Source organism: Giraffa tippelskirchi, chromosome 2 (genome assembly GCF_054371585.1).
Source record: "Giraffa tippelskirchi isolate mGirTip1 chromosome 2, T2T-mGirTip1v1.2.pri, whole genome shotgun sequence".
In the NCBI taxonomy this organism is placed as follows: domain Eukaryota; kingdom Metazoa; phylum Chordata; class Mammalia; order Artiodactyla; family Giraffidae; genus Giraffa; species Giraffa tippelskirchi.
The window spans coordinates 113,436,659-113,461,536 of record NC_137276.1 but is presented as its reverse complement, the minus strand read 5'-3'; the positions used below and the strand labels follow the sequence as shown (position 1 = coordinate 113,461,536).

Sequence of the window (24,878 nt, the reverse complement as noted above, 5' to 3'; positions counted from 1 at the left end):
ACAAGCAGGTGTGGGTGCAGGTGTGGCAGGAAAGTAGACACAGGTGAAAGGAAGGGAAAGGAGAGTTCTGCCTGTGCGAGCTGCCTCAGGAACCAAGATACAGTGAAATTTAGAGGCTTGAACTAGGTAGCTTTACTCAAATGGTTTCAGGGTTCTGCATCTTTCTTCATTTGCAAAATGCAGCAGATCATCAGGCTCTATCACACTGTCAGTTAAATCATTTTTTAAGGAAAATAAATCAAGCTTACAGAAAAGTTGCCAAAATAATTCTCATGTGCTCTTTACCTAGACTTATCACCTCCAAATATTGAATATTTTGCTACAGCTGTTTTATTATCCTGCATCTATACTTTTCCTGAGCTTTTGAGGGTAGCTTGTGTTTATCAGGCCACTTTAACCTTTGATACTTCAGTTGCTATTTCCTAAGAAGAAGACTTTCCTATGTAGTCATACTATAGCTCTCACAACCAGGAGATATCACCCTCCACACATGCTGGTAGTGCTGTATGGTTGAGTGATGCTGCTGCCTATTCTGCATCCCTCATCCACTTTCATTAATTGTTCTTGTCACATTCTTAGCCCTTCATAGAGGATCATGGGATCAAGTAGTCATCCAGTCTGTTTCCTTAGGTCCACTAGTCTGGACCAGCTCCTCACCCTTTCCTTGTCTTGCATAATAGTGACATTTCTGAAGAACACAAATCAATTATTTTACAGACTGTTCTTCAATTTTGTTTCTTTCAATATTTATTCACTATGAGATTCAGGTTGTGTATCCTTGGCCAGAATACTAAAATGGTGTTTTGTGTCTTTCTCGGCATATTTCTGCAGACACAGGATATCCACCTGACCCTCGTGAGTGAGTCATCTGATCACCGGGGTAAGGTGTTGCCAGATCTCTCCACTGTACAGTTAGTAGTCTTTTCTGTAACTAATGAGTATTCTGACGAAAGACATTATAAATATCCTCCTTCTCATCCAACTTCCCTGCTCCTCCCACCCCCACCACACACACTTGAATATCTACTAATGAGTCTTCTCCAACCAATCATTACAATGATGGTTGCAAAACAGTGACTTTTAATGTCACTTTCCTTTCACTTTTATCAGCTGACATTCTATGGAAAGAAAGAGCCCTCCCATCTCCTCCATTTGTTTATCTATTAATTACCAGCATGTGCTCTTAGATTTCCATTTTATTTAGCATTTATTTTGACACATATATGTCCTAGATTTAGACAATGGGCCCTACAAGCTGGCTCCTATGACCTTTTACCCCCATCTCCCCAAACTGAAACTCTGTACCTTACTTTCTATTACCAGATGTTCTAAGCTCATCTAGTACCATATAGGCTCCAGTCTAGATGTGGAAAATTCTTCAAGAGATGGGAATATCAGACCACCTTATCTGCCTCCTGAGAAATCTGTATGCAGGTCAAGAAGCAACAGTTAAAACTGGACATGGAACAACAGACTGGTTCCAAACTGGGGAAGGAGTACGTCAAAGCTGTATATTGTCATCCTGCTTATTTCACTTACATGTAGAGTACACCATACAAAGTGCCAGGCTGGATGAAGCACAAGCTGGAATCAAGACTGCCGGGAGAAATATGAATAGTTTCAGATATGCAGATGACACTAGTCTTATGGCAGAAAGTGAAGAAGAAGTAAAGAGCCTCTTGATGAAAGTGAAAGAGGAAAGTGAAAAAGCTGGCTTAAAACTCAACATTCAGAAAACTAAAATCCCATCTGGTCCCATCACTTCATGGCAAATATATGGGGAAACAGTGGAAATAGTGACAGACTTTATTTTGGGGGGGCTCCCAAATCACTGCAGATGGTATTGCAGCCATGAAATTAAAAGACGCTTGCTCCTTAGAAGAAAAACTATGACCAACCTAGACAGCATATTAAAAAGCAGAGACATTATTCTGCCAACAAATATCTGCCTAGTCAAAGCTATGGTTTTTCCAGTAGTCATGTATGGATATGAGTGTTGGACCATTTCTTCATGGTCAGCTTTCTTTAGCTGATCACCGAAGAACTGATGCTTTTGAATTGTGGTGTTGGAGAAGACTCTTGAGAGTCCCTTGGACTGCAAGGAAATCAAGCCAGTTCATCCTAAAGGAGATCAGTCCTGAATATTCATTGGAAGGATTGATGCTAAAACTGGAGCTCCAAACTCTGGCCACCTGATGCGAAGAACTGACTCATTGGAAAAGACCCTGATGCTGGGAAAGATTGAGGGCGGGAGGAGAAGGGGGTGACAGAAGATGAGATGGTTAGATGGCACCACCGGCTTTGCGGACATGAGCTTGAGTAAGCTCCAGGAGTTGGTGATGGACAGGGAAGCCTGGAGTGCTGTGGTCCATGGGGTCACAAAGAATCAGATATGACTCAGCAACTGAACTGAACTGATCATGTTGTGACTTATGTCAAAATTTCCTTTCTTTTAAAAGTCAAATAATATTCCACTGTATGTCACATTTCATTTGTACATTCATTGATGGACACCGGGTTGCTTCCATGTTCTGGCTATTGTGAATAATAGTGCCATGAACACAGGAGCATATGTTAGAGTCCTTGTTCTCACTTCTTTTAGGTGTGCACCCAGAAGTGTAATTGCTGAATCATATGGTAATTCTAGGTTTAATTTTTTAAGGAACAGCCAAACTGTTTTCCACAGCAGCTGTACCATTTTTCATTCCCACCAGCAACACACAGGAGTTCCAATTTCTCCACATCCTTTTCAATATTTGTTATGTTGTTGGATTTTTGTTGCTGTTTAAAAAGGATAGCCATACTAATGGATGTGAAGTGATATCTCATTGTGGAGTTTGTTTTGTTTTTTGCATAATTGGTGTTGGAGGTAGATTCCCATTTGCCCTCATGGATTTTAGTTGTTGTCATAAGGTCTGTTTTATCTTTGCAGTTTCTTTGTCTTTAGACTTCCCCACATCACATCCAGCCTTTCTTCTGACTTCATATCTGCAAACTACAGTGCCTTCAGACCCACTGCCATGCACAATGGAGTTGAAGCTTTGGCCCTAAAAAGAGTTGGACAATGGAGTTGAAGCTTTAGCCCTAAAAAGAGAGTGAGAAACTAACACTGAGTTATCTCTTGTTTGGGGGAAGCTCATTCTCCAAGAAAGGCATACTTTTTGTAGTCAGTTCTCATCTACTTGCCTATAGCCTGGATGCTTGAGAGCTGGACACAAAAATCCTTGGCTGGTGCTTTCTTTCCTTGAGTGTCTTGTAAATACTATTCTACTGTTGCCTTGCCTAAATATTTATTTCTATAAGTAATTTAATCTTTTGCCTTTAAAATCTAATAGTTTTAATAAAATATGTTTTGGAGTTGATTATCCCACTCAGTTCTCCAAGGTATATATTTGTTGTTGTTTAGTTTCATGTCTGACTCTTTTGTGATCCCATGGACTATACCCGCCTGGCTCCTCTGCCCATGGGATTTCCCAGGCAAGAATACTGGAGTGGGTTGGCATTTCCTTCTCCAGGGGATCTTCCCGACTCAGGGATTAAACCTGTGTTTGCTGCACTGCAGATGGATTCTTTACTGCTAAGCCACCAGGAAGCCCCTTCCACGGTATATGGAAGTTGATATAAAATTTTTTCTCTTATTTCTGGATTGTTTTCTGGGATTATAGTTTTCCTCCAAGTTTTATTGAGAAATGATTGACATATAGCATTGTGCACAGAATAATGGTTTGACTAACATATATTGTATGAGTACTACAATGTTTAGTTAATATCCATCATCTCATTTAGATACAAAAAAAGGAAAGAAAGAAAAAATGTTTTTTCCTTGTGATGAGAACTCTTAGGAGGCACTCTTAACAACCTTCAAAAATACCACATAGCAGTGGTAACAATAGTCATCATGCTGCAGATTACATCTGAAATGATTATGTTAATATTAATTCTGCTTCACTGTTTGGTGTTTCAACTTTAGAGGCCCCAGTGCCATGTAGTATTTTGGTTCTTCTTTCCTGGCTTTCATCTCAACCACTTATCTCTGAAAGCTTTTTTACTTCTTTATTTATCTTATTTTCAATTTCTTGATGATTTTATTGCCATTATTCAGTGTTCTTTTACATAACTTGATATAGTAACTTGATATATTTGATAATTTGATATATTATCTCTTGTGTGTCTTACAATTACTTGTTTCTGGGATAGTTTTGTCTTTATTTTTAATTTCTTTCCTGAATCTGATCAACTTCTACTGTAATTCATCCTAATTTTTATATAATATGTTCTTAGGTTTTGAATTTCTGATTCTAGTGGTATGTAAAACTGTGTATGTGTGTCTCTCTCTCTGTGTATCCAAATATACAAAACTTTGTTCAGCTTGAGAGTTTGACATACGGTGTTACAATTTTTCTCTGCTTTGTGGTTTTATTGATGGGGGATTTTCATCAGCTGAAATGTTATGATTCATCTTATTTATTTATTTATTTATATTTATTTATTTATGATTCATCTTATAAGAAATATATTTTTTTCTTTGCAGTAGCTTTTTATGCAGCTATTTTGATGTTTTAGTGTTACTAGTCATCCTGATGCAGGGTTCATGGTTCTAGAATGCCCTCTTCTCTGCACTGCTGTTGTTTAGTCACTAAGTCATGCCCGATTCTTTGGTAACTCCATAGACTGTAGCCTGCCAGGCTCCTCTATCCATGGGATTCCCCAGGCAAGAATACTGGCATGAGTTGCCATTTTCTTCTCCAGGGTATCCTCCCGACCCTGGGATAGAACCTGTGTCTCTTGCATTGGCAGGAGGTTTCTTTACCACTGAGTCACTTGGGAAGCTCCTTTTTTCTGCATACTAAAGTGCAGTTTTTAATAGATAACCACTCTGAGGGAGGGATTAGTTGTCATTTATTTCTGTGGGATCCTTAATTTTCCTTTTTCAGTTCTTTCTTTTCCTTCACTACCAGATCCCCAAAGGGCACTGCCATTTCTCTATTTATCTGACACTTCCCAGAAGCAAGGTTTCCTCAAGCCTGCCACATCCTGTCCCATTCTCTTTCAGAACTCTTCCCTTGTCCAGTCAAGTACCCAACCTGTGTTCAGTGTTTAGTTCTTGGGGTTGGACTTGCTCTTCATAGAAGGATTTAAGCCTGGGTTACACTTAAACTTAAGTCACAGGGAGGCCTGGCATGCTGCAATTCATGGGGTCGCAGAGAGTCGGACACGACTGAGCGACTGAACTGAACTGAACTGAACTACACTTAAGTCCTTGGCAACAGTGGAGGGAGCTCTGTTGGAATTTGATGTCTTTTCTTTTTTCTACTTAAGAAGTAATCTGAAGGTCAGTTCATGGCATTCACTGTCATAGTAGAGCTGAAGGCTTGTTTGTTTGTGTTTGTGTTTTATTGAGGATGTGAGTAGAGATTCAGATGCAGACAGCTGCCTGTATCCTCTGAACTGGGCAGCTCCTGGAATCCCTTTTAAAATATCAAGCGCTAAGTAACATTTTTCTTTCCTAGGAACACTGGAAACTTTGCTGTTACAAGGGCATTGTCAAGGTTACTCAGATTCTATTACAAGACAGATTTGTCTTCTTGCATCTTTAAAGCTGTTACGTGTGCCGCCTCTTCTTTCTTAAGATCGAAACAGCCGCAAAGAAACGATTTGAAAAATACGTGTTGCCTTCCTTTTTCCTCATTTCGTGTTTACTTAAAAACGAAAAAGAAAACCCTGCTATTAAGCGCTCTGAAAAAACACCTCTCGGTTTCTACCGCTAGGCCCCCACCTCTGCGTAAAGAAATAAATAAAATAGACACCTGGGGATTAGGGATTTTTTGCTGCAAGATTGGTAAGAAAACTGCAGCGAGCAGCAGCCAAGTCGGGTCCTGGAGAGGGGATTTGCACCAAAAAACTCAGCTCGGTCGGCCAATAAGAGGAAGCCTGCCAGGGGTCTGGGGTGGTCCCAAAGACTGAGGACCGAGGAGGTAGTGCTTTCAGCCGGGCAGCGCGAGGAAGCAGTGACCCGCTGTCCCCAGTGTGGGCGCCTGTGTGTGTGCGCACGTGTGCGCTTCTTCCCTGGGGACCCGGCGACCACCTGTCACTCACAGAGGTGGCCGGGCGGCGGCCGGCGGAGGCACTCCCCGTGGGGATCCGAGCCGCCGCCGTGGAGACGCGGTAATCCCCTCCTCCGCCCGCGCCGGGCCCCCGCAGCCGCCGCCGATTGGTCGCCCTTTGCTCCCTGACCCCCTGGCCGCCTCCGCGGCTGCCGCTTCCTGCTCGGGCGCCGCGCGGAGCTCCCGGCCGGGGCGGAGCTCAGGCGCTGGGCGCGCGCCGCCCTCGCCGCCAGCCGCGCCGGAGGAGGAGCCGCCGCGCCCTTCCCCTTCCTCCGCTCCTCCCCGGCCCGCGCCCGCCGCGGCCCCAGGCAGACTCGCGAGCAGCGGCCGCGGCCGGCGGCCGAGTCGGGAGGATGCGGCGGCGCTCGCGGATGCTGCTCTGCTTCGCCTTCCTGTGGGTGCTGGGCATCGCCTACTACATGTACTCGGGGGGCGGCTCCGCACTGGCCGCGGGCGCGGGCGGCGGCGCCGGCAGGAAGGTGAGTGGGGTGCCTGCCCGCGGCCCGGCCCCCGGAACCCCTGGCGCCCATGCGCCCGGGCCCCGCCGCCGAGGCCCCTCGCTCGGACGCATCGCCGGGCACTGAGGGAGTTCCTGGTCCCTCCTGCCCTTCTCCGCCCGGATCTCGGCTCTGGCCATCCGCCCCCGCCTTGGGCCTCGCGACTGAGTCCCTGGTGCTGGGGGCGCCGCCGGCCGCTCTGTGCTCTCCGTGCTCGGGAGAGGGCGACCCCGCGCAGCTCCCGGGGCTGGGGTCGCTGACGCCTCTAGTCGCCCCCTGTCCCCGCTCTCTGCCTCTCTTAATTTGAGTATCATCTGGCCGCCGGGAGCCCAGTCCCCTGCGGTGAGAAGTTTGGGGGTGAGAGTATTGGGAAGCACAAAAGGGAGTGGGGGGAAGGGAGAGAGGCGGCTGCCTTTCCGACGTGTCACGTACCTTGGGAGAGAGGAGTCCAAGTTTCTTTTCAGCCCTTTGAAACCAGCCACTGCAGCCCCCCACCTCCCCCTCGTCGCCGCGCCGCGGGGAGGGGGCAGTTCTGGGTCTCGGTCCGCTGCCCCTGGGGGCGGGGACGCAGCCAGCCCCGCGCCCGACGGAACCGACAGCCCTGGCGGTGCAGACGGAAGGCCCCGGCGCCCCGGGTGAGGCCGGCCGCCCACACCCCCGACCGTGCCCTCCCTGCCCCGGTGCTCGCCCTGACCGGCTCGGCCGGCCCTTCAGCGCGGCCCCCGGCGTCCGCCTTTCCCAGCCCCTCGCTCCTGTTCAGTGGGGTGGTCCCTCTGCTGAGTGTGTTCTAGATGGGTTCCAAGGGCCGAGGGGTTGGGCCGTGGGGACCGCGTGAGCCGCTCTGGACGGCCAGCCGCTCTAGGAAGGAAATGGAGCGCCTAGGGCGCCTAGCCTTGCGATCCTGCCGGGAGAGCGGGGCTCTGGGCGGTGCGCGTGCCGCCAGCGGTGTTTGTCGTGTTTGGTAACTACCAGGCTTTGAAAGTGACCCCACACCGTGTAACCCCTATACTGTGACGTTTACTGTCAGCCTAAATCCAGGAAATTCTGAGTTAATGAAGGTGGACCATGGGTTGAACCAGAGAATGGTATCCTGGAACAAGAAAGACGCTAGTAACTGGATGAAAAGACTTTAGCCCTAAAGTCAGACCGTAAATGTCAACGCTGAGGTCTGGCTACTTCAGAGGTTTCCTTCCGTCCGTCCTTTCCTTCATTCTCAGCTGAAGGTATTAGATGGAGACAGATGTCTTATTTGATTCATGGTGAATTTGTTAGGCTATATCTAGAGGGGCAAAAAGGAAAAGTCTTCTCATGTACAGAATTGGCCTAGCTTGTTTCTGAGCTGACAGATTCTCTTAGCTCTATCTTTTCCCTATTTTAATCCAAGGAACTGTTATTCAGGTACATGGAGTTTGTTCATCCTTGAACAGTAAAAAGTGGTGCACCCAGTGCACGCAGTGCAGCCCTTTGAAAACTGTGGTCATATTAAACTGGAATTATTTCAAAAGCTTTGCTTCCCAGCAGACAGTGCCTTCGCAGGTCCGTGTAGCCTGGTGTGCTGGTGAGACCTGGCAAAGCTTCCTGCCTTTCATGTGAAAGAAAACCAAATACACAAGCCATGCTTTGTGATCCCTTTTCCTTGGTCTGCAGCGGAGAAGGCAATGGCAACCCACTCCAGTACTCTTGCCTGGAAAATCCCATGGACGGAGGAGCCTGGTAGGCTGCAGTCCATGGGGTCGCTAAGAGTCGGACACGACTGAGCAACTTCACTTTCACTTTTCACTTTCATGCATTGGAGAAGGCAATGGCAACCCACTCCAGTGTTCTTGCCTGGAGAATCCCAGGGATGGGGGAGCCTGGTGGGCTACCGTCTATGGGGTCGCACAGAGTCGGACACGACTGAAGCGACTTAGCAGCAGCAGCTTTCATTAGCATGTGTGATTGGAAACAGCAACAGGGTGGCATTACCATCTGGAGAGGTTGACTTCTCCCTGGTGGGCTTCAGCTGGTGGATGGTTTTTGAAGGGTCTTCCAGTTGATCCTTAGTTAAAAAAAAAAGAAAGTAATAGTCCTAGAACTTGTGGCCAGGTGGCAATAGGAAGATTCAGAGACCACACAGAAAAAAATGTGGAAAGTGAACAATTGTACATGGATTGGTGATTTGGGGATTCTATTCTTTTTGTCAGTGAACCATAGGATTTAATCCTAGCCCTTAGAATGGTTTGACAGTTCGTCAGTTGAAGAAGAGTTGTGTACATGCAATAGCTTTTGAAACTGGAGAAGACTCGTTAACATGGCTTGGACCCTTATATTAAAGAGAATATGAGGTCTTAGTGTTCTAAGACCGTTTCTGGAGGAGTCAATAGAACCTGTGTCCGGAATTTCTTAGTCTAGAATATAAAACTGCATGGTCTTTTCTTCCTGCTGAGTTGTTTCCATGGATTCAGAGACTAGAAAGTCTCTTCAAATTTAGTTCATCCTCGCGATAAAAGGAAATGTATCGATTTTCTGGCTTGTGAAAATATGGGCATAAAAATGCTAACGTAGTATGTGTGTATAGGCAGAACTTAAATACTAGCTATAGTTTTTTAGGTGCAAGTGGACTTATATTTCTTCTCTCATTTTGTACCATTCAAGTCAAGGGTCTAATTCCACATTTAGTCAATTTCACTTCACCTTGACATTTTTCACACGGTACCAGGCTTCAGTATTAGGCTTTGGGGGATTGTTTGTCTGATGGGAGCCTGACTAGAGTTTCTGCTGCTTCAGCACCCAGCCCAGGCTTGTCACTGTGTGCCCTGCCTGTTGAATAACTCCTCTGAGGACAGTTATTCTCCATCTGGTGAAACCCAGAGAACCCACTCACCTCACAATGCGGGTTTAATCAACTCAATAGGAGCAGCTGCTGCTGCTAAGTCGCTTCAGTCATGTCTGACTCTGTGCGACCCTATAGACGGCAGCCCACCAGGCTCCCCCGTCCCTGGGATTCTCCAGGCAAGAATACTGGAGTGGGTTGCCATTTCCTTCTCCAATCCATGAAAGTGAAAAGTGAAAGGGAAGTCGCTCAGTCGTGTCTGACTCTTCACGACCCCATGGACTGCAGCCTACCAGGCTCCTCTGTCCATCAGGACTCAATGCTGGAGTTCAGGTTGTATGGTCAATACAACCTGACCATATGCACAAACCTGACCTTTGTGCATATTATTGCTTGAAATTATTTACTTTTGCATAGAGCCTTCCCTCCCCCATATTTCTCTCTTTCCCCCAAATTGATGATTTGAGCTTCAAGGATGCCTTGCCTTTGAGCATCTTAAATACTTTAAAATTTTAATCATGTTAAGCCTCCTCTGGGCCTTGGTATCTTAGCATGATGGAGCTGCAGAGAAAGGAAAGGATTTCTGCTGAAATGAATGTGCCTCTGGGTGAAGTGTGGCTCTTTTGGTTGGAGAGGGAAGAGTTTTCTAGTATGTGAAGAACGGTCTCTCCTGAGAGAGAGTGTGTGTAGCCCAGGACCCATTGTCTGTGCTCCCACACCCTTGGGAGGCAGGGAAAGCATTCTTGTAGGGCATGACCAGGGCCTGTCCTTCTGATCACTTCCCCTTGCCCTTCCTCTGTGAGCGGGTGCTGCAGTCCCTGCCCTGGGGTCCAAGCTGGGCGCCTTTGGGTAAGGTATGGAGGGAGTTTCTGGGGAGGGGCTCACCTCTCCTTAAGAGTACTGAGGGGCCTCACTTGGCTGGAGTGAATATGTTTGTAGGGGAATATGAGAATGTACAATTGACAGAGTTTGGGACTAAATCATAAAGGGCCTTGAATGCCAAGCTGAGCTGACTTGTTGGTTCTTAGTTTGATTGTCCATAGGGAACCACTGGTGTTTCTTGAGCTGGGCGGGAGACATTTAAGGAGAATGGCACGGATCCATTTATTGGCACTAAGACTAGACTAGCTTTCTACCTCTTTCTGCTTAGTGACCTTTACTAATTTACCAAACCTCTCTGACCCTCAGTTTCCTCATCTTTAGAATAGGGATAGTTCTTATGGCTAAAGACTAGATGCTGTTAGTAGGTGTTGGCAAATAGTAGGTGCTGAGTAGATGGTGTCTAGGGTGGGGTGCGGGGAGGGAAAAAGCCTAGAATCTTCTTGAAAATATATTGAACTAGGAAAATATATTGAACTGTCATCTTCTTGTTCTTTAGAGGTTTTTTTTTTTCAGTCCTTCATCCATTCCTCCCAGGTTGATTTGGTTGGTTCATTTGGGCCGGTACCATGACTCTGAGTGACATCAAAGACTACCTTTTAGAAAAGTGGTCTGGACAACATGCCAGCTCTCTTGTCTCCAGCTGTGGTGTCAGAGTGGGGCTCCTGTCTGTGGGAAGCCACCAGGAGAGTGGGTGCAGGACATATCTTTCTTTGGTGGTTTAAACCATTGGAGTGTCACTGATCGTGTCCCTAAGTGGGGTTCCTGTGGTGAGGAGGCCAATCCACCCCCCACAACCAGGCTCTAGGTGCCCCACTCACCCTCCGCCTGCTGGCTTGCTCCTCCTGGCAGGAGGGGAGGTGCCTGTCATCACCCACATGTGGGAGGTGAGGCGGAGCACAGTGGCTGCTATGTGCTTTCATGGACATCAGCAGATCTGTGAGCATGTCCATAAGGGGTTGAGGAGGGGACCTAGGCCACACCCTGCCAGCTAGTCAGTTAAATTCCACTTGAAAGGAGGGTTTGAAGTTGAGATCAGGCATGCAGGAGCTGGGGAAAGCCATTGTACAGCCAGAGAATCTGACAAATGGCAAATCTGACAAAGTTTCTCTAGGGAAAATTTTTTCTAAAGAAAATACAAGTGTCACTCCACTGGAGTACCATGGGGCTCACACATGACAGGAGCAGGCTGTGACCGATGGCAAGAGCTGAGGGGCTCTTTTCTCAGCCCCCTGATGAGAGTAAAAGAGCCCACCATCCCCAGCATGGAGCAGGCTAGCTTGCCTGGGCTCCATCCGGCCCCCGGGGTGGGCTCGGGGCACCTGGGGAGCTGTTAGTGTTGTGTGCAGGCTTCAGGCCCCTTTTGAGTCTCCCATCCCAACTCCTATTGGGTCTTCTGTTTGTATCAGGGGAAGAGGTATTTGAGAGGAGGTCAGAAGAACAATTGGGGTGGGGCAAGGGGAGACATGTATATAATTATGTATATGAAACTATATATTGTTTATAATTATGTGATTTTATAGATATACACACACACAGACACACACACACTCACAATTTATTGTTGCTGCTATTCATGTTTCTGAGATCTCGAGGGAGAGAGAAGTCACTTTGGGAAGATACTGATTTCAAGACAGGCAGTGCTCTGCTGCCTAAACCTCTAGCAAATCCAGTGGCATTTGGCTTAGTGGAGGGAGGTGGTAGGCTGCCTGGGGCAGAGACCAGGTACACACAGAAGCTGACTGCCAGATTCTGGCCAAGATCCAGAGAAGAAGGCAAGGTGTTCCTGGGAGAAATCTGTGAAGTCTCCTAGTGGCTCAGCAGAAATCATGGGGTGAGAAAACAACCCAAACTGGCCAAACCCACGCCCCCTTTTTGTTCTTCCTCTTTTCTCCCCATGAACCCTGTCCTAGAAGCTCTTGTTTGTGTAGGTGATGCTGAGACATGTGAGGCAGACGGATGTCGAGGTGGCAGCACACCCACGGCCATGTCACACAGCTCATGATGCTGAGAGCCTTCCATGTGGATGTTAAATGAATGCCCCTCTCTGGAGCCCCTCCGCCCCCACCTGCCCGGCTCTTCCCTTGGGACTCCTGCTCTCTGATCCGCCCCCACTGCAGGGCCTCCCGGACCCGGCCTCTGTGCCCTTGCCACAGTTGTCCTTAGATACACTGAGCGTGGCTCCTGGAGAGACACTGCTTCAATCAGAGCAGGTGTTGGCTTGGCCTTACTGCCCTGACCTGAAAGGTGGCCTCCCCTTGAGCCTTTGATTCCAGGTTGCTGCTGGGGATGCCTGTTCTACCACCTTGGCCTTGGACCCTCACCACCATGCTGCCTTATGATGTGGTTCCTACGGGAGGACCTCCCAGCACTTCCACAAGCACACCGCCTGGGTGGGACCTGGCACAGGCCAAGTCTGCTGAGGAGCTGCCATGGAGAGAGTTACATCGAGTGTGTTGGTGCCAGCCTCCTACAGACACTCCTGCTCTCCAAGTAGAATTGACCTTGTTTTCCTAACCGGTGTGAGGATGCTCTGACCTTTGGCTACATACTTGACCTGAAGGATGAACCCTCAGTGTGGAGGTTCTAGTAAAACTTGTCCAGTTTATCTGTCCAGTCAGGAGAGCCTCTCCCACAGGCTTAAAGAGCCAGCAAGTCATTCCCTGAGGAGCACTGCCCTCTCTACCTCCGTGCCCAGGTGGGTGGGTCTGGGCTCCCGCTTGCATCTGCCTCCTACAGGGCAGACTGAGGCACTGGGCGTTTCTGCATTTAGTCATGACCAGTATTATAGGCCCAGGAAGCAAGTGTCATTTTGTACAGATTGGGTTTCTTAGCATGCTAGGACGAAGATGGCAGTGATTCATTGTGGCTGGATTTGAAAAAAACAAATCCGTCACATAGACTCTTACTCCTGGCCTTACATTTAAATAGCTTTTCTCGGCTCTGGAAGTCCTGTGCCCCTGTCCCCACTCTCACAGGGGCTACCTGATCACTTGTGACTTGGCCTGCCCTTGGTCTGCCCACCTGGCCTCCCAGCCCCTCCCGCTGACTACCTGGTCCTGCCTAGTGACTGTTTGGGAGGAGGGATGGGCTGGACTCCAGGGAGAGAGTTGCTGAATTCCCAGAGCCCAAATCAGGACCAGCATTTTGGCAGGGACGAGGGCGCCTGGGGGCAGTGGTCACTCTAGCGCAGGGCCCCTCAGCCTTGAAACAGTTGACATTTTGAACCAGATAACATTTGTTGGGGGCAGGGGTTCTGACCTGTGCACTGTCGATATTTGGCAGCTTCTGCTGGATGCTAGTGGTACCACCCTTTTCAGCTGTGACCATGTGTACAGGCCTCGCCAGGCATCCCGGGAGACAGGATTGCCCTCACTTAAGAACCACTGCTGTGGTCAGCATGAGTTTGATTTCTTTTTTCTCCCTGTGGGATGGGGCCCTCGCTTTGCAGGCTTCCCAGGTTCCTTCCATGCGCTGCCAGTGCCCAAACCCTCTGACGGTGGTGGGATGCTCCCAGAAGGTGCTCTAGAGAGGATGCACCCACAGGAATACTCCATGGGAGGTCACTACGTTGAGCTCCTTTCTCCATCCTTACCATTTGCTGTGTGAAATGTTTCCCGTGTTCTTGTCCTCAGGCCTCTGTCTGTCCTGCAGTCTCTGCTGCCTGCTGGCAGGAGCAGACACGAAAACAGGCTGCGGGCCCTTTCATCGATTCTTCTGATTCGTATTGCTTGAGACTTGCTGTGTGCCAGGCACTCCTCGGTATTTGGGCTACAGCAGTGATTAGAACAGAGACATCATCTCAACCCCTGGGGAACTTTCACCCTGGGGGCAGTGGGACCAAACACGGTGATAGGTAGTGACAAGATAGGTGGTGAAAAGACGTAGTGTGAGAAGGGGCTGAGTGCAGAGGAGAGAGGGGTGCCACGGAGGGGTCAGGAGTCAGGGAGGGCCAGGTTACAGTAAACAGAGGGGCTGGTGCCTGCGAGGTGCAGATTGAGCAGGTTTGAGCCAAGACCCAGAGCAGGAGCAACTCCAGCTTCAGAGTGTCTGACCTGTTGGGTGCTCTTTCTATGCCTTGATTTCCTTTGCTAAATATTGAGCCAGTTTTCTTTCTGGGAATCTGTTGCCTCTGGTCTGTCAGTGGTGGAGTTTCCTCTATACTGTGGCGAGGTCAGGTCTTTCATTCTTTTTTAAAAAGTTTATTTATTTTTCATTGAAGGATAATTGCTTTACAGTATTACAATGGTTTCTACCAAACATCAACATGAATCATCCTTAGGTTTGTTTACTCATGTCCCCTCCTGCTTGAACATCCCTCCACCTCTTTCCCCATCCCACCCCTCTAGGTTGTTAGGGAGCTGGTTTGAGTTTCCTCAGTCATACAGCAAATTCCCATTGGCTGTCTATTTCACATATGGTAATGTAAGTTTCCAGGTTACTCTCTCCATATCTCCCACCCTCTCCTTCTTCCCCCAGCTGGGCCCACAAGTCTGTTCTCAATGTCTGTGTCTCCATTGCTGCTCTGCAAATACCCAGTGCCATCCTTCTAGGTTCCATATATATGTGTTAGTATTTGATAATTGTTTTTCTCTTTCTTGGGCCTTCATTCTTGTTCCTCAAGGAGTCCTGGGTGAGGAGTGTTCTTCTCCTGGTTAACACAGAATGCATGCTCCCAGGTCACCCTCTCCCGCCTTGGGCTGGGGACCACGTTAGGTGCTGCAGGTTAATTTGTTGCTTGACTTTGTGGCCTGTGCTCATGCAACAGCCTTCGTGGTGTGATTTCTGAGCTGGTCTCTGCAGGGCTGGCTGAACTGGGTGGACATTGTTCCCCGTCCACTGTCAGGCTCACCGTTCAATCACACGGCTCATTTGTAGAGTGCTTTCCACATATCACCGTTTAATGAGAAGTCCCGCTGGTCCCTGTGCACCTGCTCCTGTATGGAGTTTCCACTGGGATATTGTCTCTGTGAGTTGCTGTGGGTGGGGAGGCTTGTGGTTTTCTCATCTGCAGGAAATAGGAGGTTAGGGGCCTGCCTAGTCCCCGGGTTTTGGAGAGGTTGTTCTTGGCAATGGGGTTGTGTTAAAGCACTGTGATCTGTGATATTTGTGGGAAATAAAGTAGACATGTGATTTCATTGCCTGCAGCTTCTTTAGGTAGAGTTCTCAAGCAAGAGCATCAGCCGCTTTTCATAGTAGTTATTGGCATTCATGAGGGGTCTTTAGATGCCTTGTTGGGGTGTGATGTGTGCTGTGCCGCCAACGTGTTTCTGGATAAAAAACCAGAACATGGACGTGGCTGCAAAGGAAAGGTCATTTTAAAGACTTCTGACTCGGGAGCCACCATTCAAGGTTTCTTCATCTCTGCATCAGGGGCTTGTCCAGAAAGGAAGCATGTCTCCTCCTGAAGGGTCCTGCTCCTGAAGGGGGACACACTTCAGACGAGTTACCCTATGGGAACTTTGGAGTCAAGGCCTGTGTTTTAGCGACGCCCCTAAATTAACGCTAACTCTTGTGTTTGAAGATGTGTGACCATCCTGGAGGCTGAGCCGGTTGGCCTGGTGTGGGAGGCCATTGCCCTGGTCCTTCTTACCTCAGGGGCTACCCCACTGACCTAGACTGTGAGCTCTTGCTCTGTGACCTTCAAGACTTGTCGCCTTTCTCCAATCCCTCCTCCCACTCTCCCACCCCCATTCCCCTGCACAGTAAGTGATGCACTTGTTTTCCTTCCTGTCTTACTTTTGGTGACTACTGATGTGTCCCTGTGTCTGGAATATACCATTTTTTGTCAAATCTAAGATGCTCTTATTTGTAAAACCATTATCTTATGTACCACTAGGAAAGAAAAAACAGTTTCCATTGAACTGTGACATGGTGGTTTCTTATCAGTTAACATTTTTATTTTCTAATGATTTAAAGAACTCTTTTAGACTTAATTAGACATCAGTTTTTCCATTTATCACTCTTGTGCATAGATAAAAAGGAAAATATATGTGAAATCTTCCATTGTATGCTTTTTGCCTCAGAGATGTTTGTGTCTGTTTATTTGAGACAAGAGTCTTCTTCCTCTGTACCTCCAAGCTCTGGTGGATGCAGTGTTTCCTGAGGGCCCTGGGCTCTCACCATTGCTTGGCATCATGTAGAGTTGGCTGACTTTTGACTCTTTCTGGGAATTTTGCCTAACTTCCCAGTTCACCCTCCACTTCTGTCCCACTTGATTTTGTGTCTGGAGATTACATTGCTTTAGTATTGCTTCTGAAATTTTCTTCCAAGGCACTGACCTACATCCTGCAGACTCTGCTGTGGGTGTGTTTTGTGTTTGAGCAAGTGCTGGTCATGATGGTGTTTTACAGCCCAGGCCATGATAGTTCTTTACCTACAAGAACTATCCCCATTCTACAGATGAGGAAGCTGAGAGTCAGAGAGGCTTGGTAAATTAGTAAAGGTCACTAAACAGAAAGAGGTAGAAAGCTATAGAGGTAGACATAAGATATTGATCACTGAGGTACACCTCAATCTCATGTCAGACTATGGAAGTAAAGTGCATCCAAGAATTCATGATTAGAGCCTTTCTTTTTCTCATGTGTCAGTTACCTTCTTCTATGAGATCCCAGCTCCAGGCCCTGACCTTAATGAGGGGAAATGGTAGCCTCATCAAAATGTGTGCATTTACGTCTGTTCATCCCCAGTCCCCAGAATCCTTGTAAACTGAAGAACTTCCTGCTTTTTATTTTTTGAGAGATGCACAGTTGATGAGCACCTTTGAAAGGTTTTTGAGCATTTCTGGCTGCGAGGTACCCTGTTGAGTGCTGAAGTCTGTAGATGTGAACATGGTGTTCTGCCACCCTTTAAGAAGTTCACAGTTGCTCACCCAAATAACTAGAGAAAGAGCTAAGAAATAATAATTAGGGGTAAGTTGAATAGGGACTGGATAGTAGGTGAAATTTAAGGCATCATTATTAATTTTATTTAGTGGCAGTAATGGCCTTGTGTTTATGTTTTTTGAAAATCCTTACCTTTTATAGACATAAACTGAAGTATTTATGGACACGGTGACACCACCACTGTTGGAAAATTGTGAGGGAACAAGATTGACTGAGTGTGCTGTTGAATGACTGATGGGCACCTGGGGTTCATAATACTACTTTATTTTTGCCTACTTAGAAAATTTTATTTAAAAAGTTTAAAAATTGTATAGGTATATGTAACCTAAATTAGCAAACCAGCAGAAAACTAGTATTTTTTAAAAAGCAAATTAAGACTTTGTAATACAGTCAGTGAAAGGTTTCTACTCCCAGTTTCCAGTAACTTTGTGGGGGTGGGGGGTGGGGGGAGGGGGGTGTGAGCTTCCACTCAACAGCCAGTCAGTGTCCAGACACCAGCTGAATGTCCTGCCTTTCAACCCAGTTCTGACACAGTCCATCTGGAAATACATCAGGTCCTATAGGCAAGGGCGCAGTCCTACAGACTCCCCACCCCCCGACACTGCCCGCCCTCAGATGCCAATTGCAAGCCCAAATTGTCACCTGTGTTTCTGACCAACATGCTATAAATCAGAGGTTCCCATGAACCCCTTCTTGGGCTCAGTTAATTAGCTAGAGTAGAAAACCCATTTATTTACTAGATTACTGAATTGTTACAAACGATATTCAAGGATCCAAGTTAACAGTCAGGTGAAGAGATATGTAGCAGCCACTGTAAGGTCCCAAACAAAGGTACTTCTCCTCCTGGTACTTGGGGCCCAGCGTGGTGGCACATGGACACATTCCAGTTCCCCGACCTGGAAGCTCTCCAGACTCTGTCCTTTTGGGTTTACAGAGGCTTCACTCCATAGACACGATTGATCAAGCCATTGGCCATTGGTGACTGAGTTAAACTCTAGCCCCTCTCCCTCGAGGAAATCACGGGGTGAGATTGAAGGTTGCACTCCTCTATTCATGGTTGGTTCCCCTGGCAACCAGCCCCCATCTGCAGGCACTTCCAAAAGCCTCCTCACTGACATCAGCCCAGCAGTGGTGGAAAGGGCTTGTTGTGAGTAACAGGACACCCATTTCACCTTGTGGATCAGAGGACAAAAGCCCAAGCGTAACAAAAGATGCTTCTGTGTCTCTTACTGCTTAGAAAATCCCGAGGGTTTGGGGAGCTGTGAGTCAGAAACAGGGACAAAGACCAAATATATATGAGAAATATATTTTTGTCATCTGAATGACCAAAATATATTTCTCATAAATTACAATAGCATAGTCAGTTAAAATGTACATAAGCCTCTATATATCTTTCTGTAATTTAGGAATATCTAGTGATGATTCTTTTTAAAAGAATGCTTCAGAGGTTGCCTAAGATCCTGAATTGTCGCCTGTATCACCAAGAAACTATTCTTATGCTTGGTACCGTTTCTTCTCTAAGAATTAACTAAATTCTCTGGAAATTGCTACTTTTTGTGAACCTTTTGATGGTAGAGTAGCAATTTAGGTAGTTTGGGAGATCGCCTACTTTTGGCCAGATTGCTCACTGTCCCAGAGACGCTGTTGCTCAGCAGTGTTTGGCGTGGATGTTTTATTACACTGCCGATCCCTTCTTGTGTGACAGGCACCCGGAGGGCAGAACACATGCCTGTACGTTCACTTATCGCAGGCAGTTTGCCTGCTGTCACACGTGCTCCATTTGAGCTGTGGTTGATTTGGGAAGCCACGTGGGAGACCTTTAATAAATATATATTATTCCTTTTTGTTTCCCCCACAGGATATTATTGTAAAAGCCTCATGCTTTTCATTGTACTTGTATATGAGAGACTTTTGACAAATATATGCTGCTGCATGTTTTCTTTGAAGTATAATTCCTGGTGCTGCACATTTGTATCAGTGCTGTGGCTGAGAAGCCTGAAGCATTTTTAGCTGCGGCTCATCAGTTTTTCCTCCCCTCCTGCTTGCATGCCTCCTGCCCTAACAGGCAGTGTTCTGCGGATCCCGAGGTTATTAACTTGCCCCACCAGTCATGACGTAGCATGGCTGGGGCTGGAATGTTAGTATTCCCAAAACTGCCTGAGATTTGGCTCTAGAGAAGGTCGGCTGCAGCCATCCTGGTCTCAGAACCGCAGTCCTGAGTCACCAATAGGTTACATACAAATGGCAGGTTTCTGTCTCGCTGCTGCAGAGCTGCTGCTTCAGCCTGGAAGGTGCTGATTGCCTAGGCTGGTGATCACTCTTTAACCTTTACATTGCAAAGTGCTGATGTCACGAGCCAGCCCAGGCTGTTCTTGGGTGGTATGAGTTCCGGGCCTAAGGCTGGGCATCAGGAAAAAGGCATAGCTTGGCTGTCCAAACCTCATAGACAAGCCTGTGGAGGCAGGTGAGGCCTCGTGAGGCCTCCTTGTGCAGAGGCTGTTGAGGCTTGTCTTCCGTCTGTGCTTGGTGACTTACGAGGCCCCCCATCAGTCGGTGTCAAGAAGATGTTACTTGGGTGTCTCTTGTTTTCCAAAGAAGCAGAATGTAGGTAAAGTATCCCCTCCATAGGCATGACTCCGATTTGGCATCTAAGTGTTTATACTTAAGATAGAGTTTTCAGCTTAAAGAGTTTTTCTGCCTCACTGGTGGGGAATGCATGGTGGCATATTGCTCCAGAGGGATTTTCTGATTCCTGTTGGCCTGACATTCCTTCCTGTTATCTCAGGGGTGTTTGAAAGCCAAGCTTTCCTAGTCCTGAGAGAGTTTAGCTGAGGCTTCTATGGGGAGGGAGGCTGCTGTGTGTGTGGGTCTGGACTGCCTGTGGGATGAATCTGGTGCCCCAGGCCCCCACATGCTGGGTTGGAGGGGGTGGCTCTGCCCACTTAGCTGGCCGAGTTCCTGTGCCAGTGTCCAGGTCTCTGTGGGCAGCTGGGCAGCTGGACATACCTACACTGGGCAGTTGGAGAGCATCCAGATCATCCTGGCTCAGGCCAGGGGTTGGGGGGAGTCTGCAGGGAAGAGCACAGGGCGATACCGCCATCAAGCTGTTGGCTGGGTGGGTGGCTGACTTGAGCTAAAATGCTGAGAGGGCACACAGGATGTGTTGCCCAGGGGCCACCGCCTGGGTTTGAATTCTGGCTTCTCTAGTTGGTTCTGTAAACTCAGGCAGGTTACTCAGCCGCTCTGTACCTTGGTTTCTTCATATACCATCTCTCTTTGCTGTTCAATTAGAGCGGGTCCTGGTAGCCACATCGTAAACGTGGATGTGAAGTCTCATGGTGTCAGGGTGGGAGGGGCTCGTGCCCTTGGCTGGCTGGGCCATCCTCTGGTTGGCATCACCAGCCCCAGGCATCTGTGCCCACTGAGCCAGGCTACCCCCCCCCACACACACACAACACACACTGTGTTTAAGCCAAGAGCCTACTTTCCAGGAAGCACCTCCGTCTGCATGGACCTCGTATAGGGCCTTCTTCCTGGCAGGGTGGTCAGGATGGAGGGTCTGCACCCTTGCCCCTCTAGTGAGGAGACAGCCCCAGAGAGGGCAGCTGAGTGCCTGCTGGGCCCCAAGTCTGCTGGAGGGAGAGGCAGGAAGCTGTGGGCCAGAACTTTCCCACCCCCCGCCCCCACCAGGACATTGTTTCCCAATTTTATCCCTTAGTCTCATGTCTTTGAAAAGTATACAAGGATGTGGTTTTTAACTACATGAGTGTATAATTAATTTTTAAAAACTCTTAATTGGCAATTATTTTTTTTCTACATCTTGAGCTGTTATTATCTGAATACAGCTGTATTTGAAAACTTTCCCACAAGGTTTTAATTAGTAAACATTCTTTTAGTTTCATTAGTTCAGTTTCTGACTTGCTTTTGAAACTGTAGGTGAGTGACAAGTGGGTGACGAGTCAATAATCTCAGCAGATCACCCCTGTGAGGGCAGGACTAGTTCTGTCAGTTAGAACAGTGTTCATGTGGTTTCTCTGATGCCTCTGATTAAGGTAACTTAGAACTAGACTGCAGATTAATAGATATGCTGTGTGATGATTTCAAGACGAGTAATCCACCTGGAAACCTGAACTTCGGTTATGGTAATCGAAGGAGGCTGGCTGTGACGTCAGACCTGGGTTCGAATCCTGATGGTACTGCCTATTACCCTTGCTGTGTTTGTGGGGAGGGAGCTGATGCAAATTAGTGAGTTGGTGGGGACGATGCTGGTGCAGATTAATGAGGGTTCCTTTAATTTCACTTGCACGCGTACTCACTGTTGTTTTTCACAGATGCTTCGGGGACATCTCTGGGCTCCTCTGAGGGGCAGGGGCCTTGCTGGGAGCAGACACCCAGGTGGAGGGTAACTTCATGGTGTGAATTGATGACTAGGATATAAATCAGGGCAGAACCCCAGGAAAGAAGCTCTCTGCCCTCTGTATTCTGTCTCCCTCTCTTGGGCCTGTGGAATCGCTGTGGACTTGGCATGCTTCATTTTTGCTCAGGTTGAAGTTTTGGTGCTGAGTGGGGCCAGAAATGTCACATTTGGGTTACATTTTAAGATAGATATTGTAATTGGCCAAAGTGTAGTATATGTTCCCAGGGGCACCAAGAGCAAAGCAGACCTAATGGATTAATGGGCTTGATGGAGGAGCTGATGGGATGGTAATTTCATGGGTGTCTGGCTTCAAGTCCTGCCTTTTCAGTCCACAGACGTTCTGGCAAGCTAGCTCCTCCTGAGGCCTTGGAGCTGACTCTCCCTGTGGGGTCCCCTTGCTCCATGCCCCACCCCCTCAGTGTGAGCTGGGGTACAGTCTGGCTCTGATACCTTCTGTATTTCCTGTGTTACCTAATTATTCTAGGAAGGGAGTGTTGGAGCTGTAAGAAGGAAGGTGTAGTTTCAGGTCTGTACATGTAGATACAGTGGACGAAACCTAGAAACTTAGCCATTGCCCAAGCTGACAGCTGGGAAACCACACACACAAATCATGCACATTTAAAGTACCAATTAGGGAGCCAGGATGGGAGAGCCGGGAGCCAGGCTAAGAGGTGACTAAAGATCACTTGCAACCCTCAGATGCTTGCAGAACATTGAATGTTTTGAGATTTAAAATCCCATTTTAAGACTCTGGTCTTTCCTTGAAAAAGCTGTCTTAGCTGTTAAATGATACCCAGAGAATATAGATGAAGGTGGTTGGCATTCAGCATGTGGTTTCCTCTGAGTGATGTCTGTGTGCATGCTGAGTGTTTGCTTGGTGACTCTGGGATGTTTGGGAGCAGCTATAACTACATGTGCTTGAAGATCCCCATGACATCTCTCAGCCCTTCCCCTTTGCAGGGCCCCGCTGTCCCATCCTCTGATCTGTCTGTGACAAGACGGAAGCAGTGCCTGAGATAGACGAGGAGAGGAGCCAGCGCGTGGGTGGGCCTGATCTCTGCTCGAATAGCCCTTGAATATTGGGACACGTGTGTGGAGTGGAGGGTCTGTATCTCCAGGATCTTGCTGATCCAGCAGAGAATGGGGCTTACAGCCCTCCATCATCCCATGTCCCTCACCAGGTGCCCCTGTTGAGACCAGAACTCCCCAGCCAGCTGCACCCCTGCATCCAGTAGACCAGCGGTCACCAAACTTTTTGACACCAGGGACCAGTTTTGTGGAAGACAGCTTTTCCACAGATCTGGGGGATGCTAGCAGTGGGGAGAAGCTGTAAATATAGGTGAAGCTTCTCTCATTTGCCCATTGCTGTGTGACTCAGTTCCTCATAGACCAGGGACCAGTGCTGGTCTGTGTCCTGGGGTTTGAGGACGCCTGTGGTAGACTGAGCATCTTGAGGGCCAGCACCTGCTCAGCTCCTCCCCTTCCAGCCCTCCTTCTTTACAGACATTCATCAATAGCCATGGTGTACTCGCCCAAGGGAGGCCACAGGGAGTGAGGCAAATGAAGGTCTGGGAACATGCATTCTTGGCGGGACTAGGGTTGGGGGCCACCAAGGCAGGATCAGATAGCTCTTTGGGGAGCTCCACAGAAGCTCATCAGAAAGGACTGAAGAGGGCATATTTGAGGGAGAACTAACATCTAGAAGGGTATGCTGGAAGACTGTCCAGGCATGGAGAACATCATGAGCAAAGGTCCTGGGGCCAGATGAACTTGATGTGCTTGTACAGTCTAAAGCAAAAGGGTCAGCAAATGGAAGTATGGTGGACAAGGGCCCCACAAGGTCAGAGAGTGCTCAGGGCATGGCTGCATTTTCAGGGATTTATCTGTGCCAGTCACCGTATTCCCTGCATGTGGCCTGGCACCCAGCAAGGGGTGGTATTTTGCCAGCCTTAAGATGAGACTGAGACTGGTGGCGTCCTGGTGACGACAAGGGCCTTGAGCCTGGGCTCAGTGAAGGGTCTGCTGCCCTGTGTGAGATAGCCTGGCCCCTGCTTCCCTCTCCCTGGACTTTGCTTCTTCTAGGTGACCCAGCCTGGGGTTAGCAAGTCACTGTGCCACTTTCATGCTGAGTCTCCCACCTGTGACAGCCGTGGTCTGGCAGAAGTGCTCAGGGTAGGGAGTTGCCATCATCTCTGGGTGCAGATCTGGCTTTTCCTCACTTGTAGTGTGAACATAGACTTGGAGGCGACCATGGCATCTGCCTTTCCCTCCGGAGATGCTGCACTGCTGCTGCAGCTGAACAGGTTCAGCGGTATTTGTAAGTCAAGTTCTTAAATCATTGCCCCTTAATTGGTGTTGGTGCTGCTTCACTGCGTCTGAGAAGGTGGGGGCTGTGTAGGGACATGGGGACAGGAGAGAGGTCGTGGGGCATAGGACTGTCAATTGTGTTTAAGCAGCCTAGTCCCTTCCAGCTGTGTTTAGAAAAAAGTTTCTCATTATTAACCCTCCTTCCACCAATTTATCATCATAAAATGCTTCTGCATGTAGCCAGTGATCTCTGGACAAGATACCTGATTACAGGGGTTTCTGGGCAGCCTAGCCTGGGGCTCGGCCTCTGATGTTCTTGTATTCATTGCGTTCCTGATGTTTGGAGCTACCCCTGACATGTCACTGTAATGCTCTGTGCCTTGGATGAGCGCTTGTGAAACAATACACCACTAGTGTGGAGATGGTTGGAGACATGGGGCGTGAGACAGACAAGATGGAGGTGGGTTTACATTTGTAAATGTTGGGGTACCTCTAGGCGACACTTGGAGTCCCAGGGGTGGGCATGCAGTCTGTCCACACTGCAGGCAATGCTCCAAAAGTCATTTGCCAAAGGGAGCAAGATCATTGGTAGCATCTGTTGAAACACATGATGCGACCTGAGAAGGGTTTGAAGTCGGCCTCCTAAATTCAGGGAGGAGATGGGTGCCCCAGATATGTGCTGAGTGACCAGTGAGGTTTGTCCACCTTTGTGGGTTGTAGAGAACCAGTGATAGGATTTATTCCAGGGCTTGGTGTTCTGAGGATGTGATAGAAGAGAAAATTATATCCTCAATTATTTGGGGAGTTTGGAGGCACTGATGGCATCTAGAGTCATTGGAACAAGAATTCAGTGAGAGTGGATGCCTATCACTGCCCTGTGTTCAGCAGTGGTTAAGTCAGCAGTGGTTATTCTCCTAGTGCATTGGTGGTGGTAGTGGGGGGCGGAAGGCACAAATCAAGGGGAAGGTAGGGAGGGCA

General features: G+C 48.1%; 1 protein-coding gene across 2 annotated transcripts in view; it reads left to right on the top strand.

Moving 5' to 3' along the window:
- Positions 1-6,399: 6,399 nt before the first annotated feature.
- GALNT2 (polypeptide N-acetylgalactosaminyltransferase 2) overlaps positions 6,400-24,878 on the top strand; it is a 183,011-nt gene continuing 164,532 nt past the window's right edge. For both annotated transcript variants that reach the window (XR_014078078.1, XM_081574387.1), the window contains exon 1: positions 6,400-6,583. Coding sequence is in view for 1 of the 2 variants with exons in the window: in XM_081574387.1 (XP_081430513.1) it covers positions 6,458-6,583 (126 nt within the window). In the remaining variant the exon portion in view is untranslated. The remainder of the gene's footprint in view (positions 6,584-24,878) is intronic.